This window comes from Myotis davidii, unplaced genomic scaffold, assembly GCF_000327345.1.
Source record: "Myotis davidii unplaced genomic scaffold, ASM32734v1 scaffold681, whole genome shotgun sequence".
NCBI classification, from domain to species: Eukaryota; Metazoa; Chordata; class Mammalia; order Chiroptera; family Vespertilionidae; genus Myotis; species Myotis davidii.
In genome coordinates this window covers 1,092,702-1,100,983 of record NW_006291551.1, presented here as the reverse complement: position 1 = coordinate 1,100,983, position 8,282 = coordinate 1,092,702, and the positions used below count along the sequence as shown (strand labels likewise).

At 47.2% G+C, this 8,282-nt stretch overlaps 1 protein-coding gene across 1 annotated transcript in view; it reads right to left on the bottom strand.

Annotated features, from left to right (window-relative positions):
• Window positions 1–7,365: 7,365 nt before the first annotated feature.
• SDHAF1 (succinate dehydrogenase complex assembly factor 1) overlaps window positions 7,366–8,282 on the bottom strand; it is a 2,270-nt gene continuing 1,353 nt past the window's right edge. The window contains 1 exon segment of the mRNA XM_006779654.2: window positions 7,366–8,282. This exon segment is cut by the window's right edge and continues 16 nt beyond it. Coding sequence (XP_006779717.1) covers window positions 7,975–8,282 — 308 coding nt within the window. The 3' untranslated portion in view covers window positions 7,366–7,974.

The following is an 8,282-nucleotide window of genomic DNA, read 5'->3' as shown; positions in this document are numbered from 1 at the left end:
GTGACCTGTAGGAGACTGTGTAGAACACATTCAAAGTTATTCTACCCAAGAGTCAAAGAAATTGGCATTTATGTAAACAGCTCCCATCTCTCATTGCTTCCTGAAGTTGTCAACTCCCCAGAACTTCCAGCTTCTCCTGTCTTTAAAGAACCCTCAGGCAGAGAAGCACAGGTGCTTTCCATGGAAGCTAGAAGTATGTACAGAAAAGGTGCAGGTGGTATAAGCAGGCTGCACCTGCTATAGCCTCTGACCTGCATCTATACATGTGTTCGGTTCAAACATTCTACATTGTGGGCTCCCAGACTGGGCCATCACTGGTGCAGGTGTGAAACTTCTTCCATGAGTCATGATGACAACGAAGTGGAGTTTCCAGGGCTCAGTCCTGGAGTCCAGTACCCAGCGCCAGGTGTCTAAGATCATCTACTTCCCAGAGCTTAAAGAGTTGGGACAAGAGGTGGAACAGAATCAGACTCAAGAACAGAGCCTTGTGCTAGGCCCCTGGATGTGCATTTAGATCTCTTCTTTAATCCTCACAGCCACCAAATGATATGTCCCCAGTTAACAGAACGGGAAACAGCCTCTAGTGGGGAAGTCACTGAGGACACACAGGGAGCAAGTGACTGAAGCCTAGTCACCACTGATTTAAACAGAAATGGGAATTTATTTTTGTGGGTAACTGAAAAGTTAGGGACTGAAAAAACAGCTGGGTCCGGGGGCTCAAATGGTAGCTCCATTTCTCAATTCCTTCCTCTGATTTGACTTCATTATTATCTCGTGGTGGCCAGAGTATCCCTTAAAACCTCCAAGCATTCATCCCACCAATTTGGTAGCCAATAGGAGAGTCATTCTTCCCTTACAGTTCCAAAGTCCCAAGGCTGGCTCCTTTGGCTAGTCACCTGCTTTCCTGTGGGCTGCAGTCAGCCCTGCCTGAAATGTGTACTGAAACAGAGGAAGGAGTGGATCTCCAAAGAAAATGAAGCGCTTACCTGAAGGGGGGATGGATACTGGAGGAGGATAGGGAAGCAGCAGATTCTGGGAGACCCCAGGTTCAGGGGTAAGTCAGGATGCAAGTCTGGGTCTGCCCTGTTTCAAATGCCAGGCCAAGTCTCTGTACCCAACCAAGGAGGAGGCAGTCTCCCTGGAGCCACCATAAATGGGGTGGGCAGAGTTTTGGCAATATTGACCCTACTGATCGGGTAATGGAGCAAATGTGTCATTCATCCATTCGTTCATTTAATATTGACTGTCTTCAGTAAGCCAGGTCCTGTTCAAAGAATAGGGCAATGACAGTGAATTCAAAGGCTAAAATTCTTGACCTTGGTGGGGCTGATTTCTACAGGGGAGATTAATGGTAAATAAAAGCAATAGGTGAAATATGTAATATGTCAGATGGTGATAAGTGCTAAGAAGAAAAACTAAAGTGGGCAAAGGGAAAGGAGGTACAATTTTGGGTTGTTGAGGGAGGTAGCAGGGAGATAATTACGGCATTATAGCAAACTATAGTGAGGAAACAAGCCACATGGACTCCTAGAGTAGTGCTGTCTAATCCTATATCAGTGATAGCGAACCTTTTGAGCTCGGCGTGTCAGCATTGTGAAAAACCCTAACTTAACTCTGGTGCTGTGTCACATAATGAAATTTTTTGATATTTGCAACCATAGTAAAACAAAGATTTATATTTTTGATATTTATTTTATATATTTAAATGCCATTTAACAAAGAAAAATCAACCAAAAAAATGAGTTTGCGTGTCACCTCTGACACACGTGTCATAGGTTCGCCATTACTGTCCTATATAATAAAAGGCAAATATGCAAATAGACTGAATGTAGAACAACTGAACCGATTGCTATGATGTACACTGACCACCAGGGGGTGCATGAAACATGGTGGGCGTGGGCAGCAGGTGGCAGAGCGCAGAACATGGCGGGTGTTGGCTGTGGCGGGATGGTGGAGCAGGTGAGCAGGAGCACCAGACCAAGGTGGGGCACCGGTCACTGTCATCGGGGTGAGCCTCTGGTGGTTACTGAAAATTCTTTGCTCCCATGTGCCACGGTCCCGCCCGGTGCTCCCACCTGCTGCCAGTGCTGGTCCTGCTCACACCGCTGCCAGCACCGGAGCCTCCGTTTGCACCCATTGCCAGGACCAGCCCCGCTCACACCCACAGTGTCATCTGTCCTGATTGCTCAGCACCATCAGCCAGTGTGAGCAGCGGGTGCGAGCAGCGGCTGCCAGCCCCAATTGCTCCTGAGGACTTCTCCACCTTCCCCTGCTCCTGAGCGGTGATTAGGGCCAGCAGCTGCTGCTCGCACTTGCTGATGGCGCTGGTCCCAATTGCTCTGCGCTGTCAGCGTGTGGGAGCTGCAGCAGCCAGAGGGGGGCTGCTGGCAGACAGGGGACCAGGGATGGGCCAGGCGGGAGAGGCCAGGCAGGGGGTGCAGAGGATGGGCTGAGACCCAGCCCTCTGCCCACCAGTCTCGTGGCCCACAGTTCCTTTCAAGATGCACAAATGGGTGCACTGGGCCCCTAGTATATAATAAAAGGCTATTATGCAAATCCACCAAACAGCAGAATGACTGGCCGCTATGATGTGTACTGACCACCAGGGGGCAGATGCTCAATGCAGGAGCTGCCCACTGGTCATCAGTGTGCTCCCACACTGAGCCGTGCTCACGGCTGGTGAGCACAGGGGCAGTGGTGGGAGCCTCTCCCACCTGCGCAGCAATGCTAAGGATGTCTGACTGCTGGCTAAGACTGCTCCATGGGAGCCGGCCTAAGTCATCAGTTGGATATCCCCTGAGGGCTCCTGGACTGCGCCCTCCCCTCCCCCAAGTGCATGAATTTCATGCATGGGGGGCCTCTAGTAGAAATATAAAGTGAGGCATAAAAAATAATTTAAAATTTTCTAGTAGTCACTGTTAAATAATAGAAACAGCTGAAAATTAACTTTAATAATTTATACTTTAACCCAATATATACAAAACATCAATGTGTAATGAATATAAAAATACATGAGGATTTATAATCCATTTTTCTTACTATCTTTGAAATCTGGTGTGTATTTCACTCTTTATATAGCACATCTCAATTCAGACACTTAATTTCCAACAGATTAAATAAAATGTAGTCCTACCCAAAGAGGATGTATTTAATGGAATATTTTACATGGCTTCTCTTTTAAATTTTTATTACTTAAAATTTATTTTAAAAAAATTAAAAATTCCTCAATCACAAGTATCTCTCAGCTACCATCCTGGACAGTGCAAACCTAGAGGAAATGCATTCCAGGTAAAGGAAACAGTAAGTGCAAAGGCCCACAGGTAGGAGTGTGCTTGGCACATGGCAAGGCTAGTGTGGCTGAAGTGTGAGTGCTGGAGGGGGAGAGTGGGAGGAGTTGAGGTAAGAGAGAGGTTATGGGGCCAGATCAGGTGAAGCCTTGTGGACCACAGTGAGGACTTCCAGTCTGAGTGAGATGGGCGTCATAGGAGTTTGTTTTGTTTTTTTCAACTTTCATTCTGGTACTTTTTGAACTTGTACAAAAAAATAAGGAACAGCATTACAGGTCCTTGTGGACTCTTCACCAGCTGTAATCATTACCAACTCAGGGCCAATCCCTTTAATCCTCCCAGGTGCCCACTCCCCTTTCCTAAATTCTTCTGAAGCTTTACCAACAATTCAGGAAGCGTCTCCAGATCAGGATTCTGTTTTAAAATTTAGTCACAATTCTTTTATTACCATAAAGAAAATTCTAGTCATTCCTTCACATCATTAACACTGGATATTGCTGTTTGAGGGTATTGAGCAGGAGTGGTAGGAACTGTCTTCTTTAGGGACTGTGAGTTTCCCAGAATTCCCAAAGGCCCCACTGGACCACCTCATGCATCTGGCTTGGACCCTTGGGACAGCTGAGTTTGTGACCTAAGACAAGAACATATTCTAGTAACCTGTCATTCCCAATAGGATGAAAATCAGAATCTGCCAGGGAAACCAGACGTTATTTTTTCAAAGGTCAAAAATACATAACTTTAATTTATTACTTATTTATTGTTAATCCTCACCCAAGGATATTTTTTCATTTATTTTTAGAGAGAGTGGAAGGAGGGAGGGAAGGGGGAGAGAACATCAATGTGAGAGAGACACATCGATTGCTTGCCTCCCACACCTGCCCCAACAACAGGGGCCAGAGATAAACCTGCAACCCAGGTACATGCCCTTGACTGGGAATCAAACCATGACCTTTCAGTGCCCAGGCTGATGCTCTAACCACTAAGAACACCAGCCAGGGCTATTTAAACTAGTACAACAAACTCCCATATATCCTTTACCCAGATTCACCAATTGTTAACATTTTGCCCCATGTACTTCACTATCCACCCTCTCACTAACATGTTTACATATGTGCATATATAGGGTGTCCCCAAAAATGTATGTACACTTTGAATAAAGGCAGTGTTTATTAAAATACATTTCATTTTCAAAATTGAGCTATCAGCTGTAAAGTGTATACATTTTTTTGAGGACACTCTCTATTTTGGAACCATTTCAGAGTAAGTTGTAGACATGATACTGTTTGCTCCTGAATACTTCAGTGTGCAGTTCTTAAGAATAAAGGCATTCTCATACACAACTAGAGTACAGTCATCAAAATTGGAAAATTTAACAATTCAATTCAGTTTTGTTTTTTTTAATCCTCACCCGAGGATATTTTCCACTGATTTTTTTTTTTTTAGAGAGTGGAAATGGGAGAGAGAGAGAAAAAACCCCCCACTGATGTGAGAGACACATCATTGGTTGCACAGGGACTGAGCCTGCAACTGAGGTACATGCCTTTGACTGGATTGGAACTCGGGACCCTTAAGTCCATGAGCCGACACTTTATCCACTGAGCCAAACCGGCCAGGGTGATTCAGTTCTATTATTAACCCATAATCCATATTCCAAATTATTCCAAATTTTCTAGTAGTCACAATTAAACAGTAGAAACAGGTGAAATTAATTTTAATATTAATTTTTTAATATTGCTGTAAAATCTTAGATCAGGAGATTCTTATTTAACAGATAGGGTCAAGGGGTTGAGAAGCAACTGACCCTGTGCTTTAGCAGAGTAAAAAACACAGCAGCAGCCCGAACCAGTTGCTCAGTGGTTAGAGCATTGGCTTGCATACTGAAGGTCACATACCTCATTTGCAGGCTCTATCCTCGTCCATGGTTGGGGCCCATGCAGGAGGCAACCAACCAATGTTTCTCTCACATTGATGTTTCTCTCTGTCTCTCCCCGTCCCTTCCACTCTCTCTAAATATCAACGGGAAAATTATCCTCAGGTGAGGATTAACAAAACAACAAAAACCATAGCAGACACAGTATCAACTGTGGGCTTTACACACAGCACAAGGAGCCAAGGACTTGGGTGAGGTGCTTTATTTAGGACTTGATTCCAGGAGGCAGGAGGCAGGGAGTGGGGAGAGTGAGACAGGTAAGGGGGTAAGCCAGAAAAGGTGCCTATGGAGTGATAGCCACTGTGGGAAACTGGGGTGGGGGAGGGGACGGTTCTTCTGAGGATCCTATAGAACGCTTGTTGCGCTCTCTGGACCAGACAACAGGAAGGCTGGGGCACTCATCCAGTGACTGATATCCACCATAGGCTGAGAGCATTCGCTCACCTTCCATAACTCTCAGAAAGCTCTCAGCAGAGGAGCAGAGATGCCAGGGCTCAGGGCCGGAAACTGAAAGCCTCCTTTTTCAGCTGTAAGTGAACTGAAGTAGGCAAGAGGACCCTGGGGTTGGATAACATCATCTGACACAAGATGTATTTAATTCACTATATCATCACAAAAGTCACATGAAAGAGGCACTATTGTGATGTCCATTTCACAGATAAGGATGTTGAGGCACAGAGGTTAAATCACTTGCCCACAATCATGTAATCCATGTTGGAACTGGGGTTCAAATCTAGGCATTCCAGTTCTGGAGTGCAAGCTCTTCAAAAAAAAACTTATTTATTTTATTGATTTCAGAGAGAGGGAGAGGGAGAAAGGGAAAGAAACATCAATGATGAGAGAGAATCATTGATTGGCTGCCTCCTGCAAGCCCCACACTAGGGATTGAACCCACAACCCAGGCATGTGTCGTGACCTCCCGGTTCATAAGCTAATGCTCAACCAGAGCCATGTTGGCCAAGTGGGAGTGCAAGCTCTCAATCACCACTCACCTACAACCTCAAACCAGGCATTCCCCTTCCTTATCCCCTCTACCAAGTGAACTCTGTTCATCTGTAATACCCCAGTGAATGTCTCCTCTCATGATCCGGGAGCCCAGCCCCAGTGGAAACTCGCTCATCGCCTGCAGTGCTGCCAGAAGCTTCCATCTTGAAGCTTGTTAGGTCACAACGTCTGGACCAGGAATGAGCAAGAGGGAAAGATGGCAGATGCAGAGGAGACATAATGGAAGCTGGATGGGTAGGACTCTATCAGCCGCTTTGACTTTTGCTTTTACTGAGATGGGCAGGACTAACAGGACCACCCTGATGAAAAACACTGAGGCTAAGATAGATAAACAAGGTGACAAAGGGCCTGAGAGAGGTTAGGTGAATATTAACCAGAGACAAAGCAGAACTAGAAGTCAAACAGCCTGTGCCCTGGGGCACCCCAGGTCTCACCTGGGACTCTGCATTTCTCCCCTTTATCTCCTCTAGCCTATCCTTACCTTCTGGTAGAGTCCTTATAATTCTTCAAATTTCAACCCCATTTCATAACTATTGGGTACCCACTGGGATTAGGGAAGAGACTTTCTCTTCTGTCCATCTTCCTATTGGTTTGAGGTCTGGGTTCCTTTCCTAAGGTCCTCCCCCTCCTTTCAACTGCATCTACTAAGAATTCATCTGCTTCCCACTTATTTAACTGACCTGGGTGCAAACACATCTCAGGATTGCAAAATGCAGTACCCCAAAGAATGTCTAAAGCAAGCCCATACTGGGACATAGGAGAGGTTCTGCCTGTGGCCTATGGTTCCATCTCTCCTCCCCAACCCCTGGGTCTTGCTGACAAACATCCAAGCTTGTCCTGAGGCTGGACTCCTCGATCAGGCTTAAGACCCCTCACTATTGCTTCAGTGGTTACCAGCCAGACCTCAGCTCTACCATCGCTTCTCTTGCCTCCCTATTCTCCATTAAAGAGTCAACTGGGGTTTCTTTGGGGTCTCTCATGGATCTGCCCAGGAGAGTGATCAATGCTGTTTCAACCAATCTGCCAGTTTACAGGGCTCCAGAGGGGAAGACAGCTCCCAACACCCATTCCTCCCAGAGGGTCACTTCTTGGTGTGCCTCTTCAAAAATCCCCAAACACACAAAATCTTTAAGACCACCGACAGGAAGTAAGCACATCCCCAACTTTATTCCATTTGTTTGACAGTCCTGAGGGTGGAAGGGTGCAGGAGTCAGGGCTCGCCCTCAGAAACAGTAAGTGTAGAGGTCTTGAGGGGTCTTCAAATGATCAGCTGGGACGAGACCCTACTCCCTTCCTCACCAGTCCTAGTTCGCTGCCATTAGTGGGGAGACAGTTTTCCAAAGGGATTCGACACTTCTCTCCGTTGTCCATCAGGGCACCTTCTCAAATTCCTCAGCAAAAAAAAAATAAAAATCTGCTGTTATCAGAATTAAATGCAAAGAGGGGGATTCAGGAGCCAGAGGTGAAGAGAAGGGTGTTTCAGTCTCTTTCGGTCCAACGGGGGAGGGGGGGGGGAGTGGGAGGGTCCTGGCTCCCATGCCTTCTAGTAAGTAGCTCTCAGCTTGACACAGTCCAGCCAGTGGGTGACCCAGCCCGCCCCAAGCTCTCATGAAGGAGTACAAGTTACTACGAATCGTACAAGGGCAAGCATATCTTGCCATCCATCATCTGGTCTTTAGACCCGACATCGCCAGGACGGCTCTCCGATTCCCTCATCCATCCAGCTAGTCTCTCAAGACCTCTCACCTCCCATCATGCGGGTTCCCTGGCCCCACCACACCGTTCCCCTGCTCCATCTGAGCTCTTCAGCCTGTCACCGTCCACCCGGCGGGGTCTCCGGTGACTCCATTCGAGAGGGTTCCTCGAATCGTCACTCTCCTCAGGCGGAGTCGTAGGGGCCCCCGCTTCGCCGGGCTCCTCGTTGGCGCCCTGCCCGCGCTCGAAAGCGTCCAAGGTCTTGGCGTGGCCCGAGCGTAACACCTGGAGCTGGCGCCTCCCGCGGCGGTACAGGTATTCGATGCGCAGTACGTCGGAGCGCGGCAGGCAGGCGTGCTGCCGAA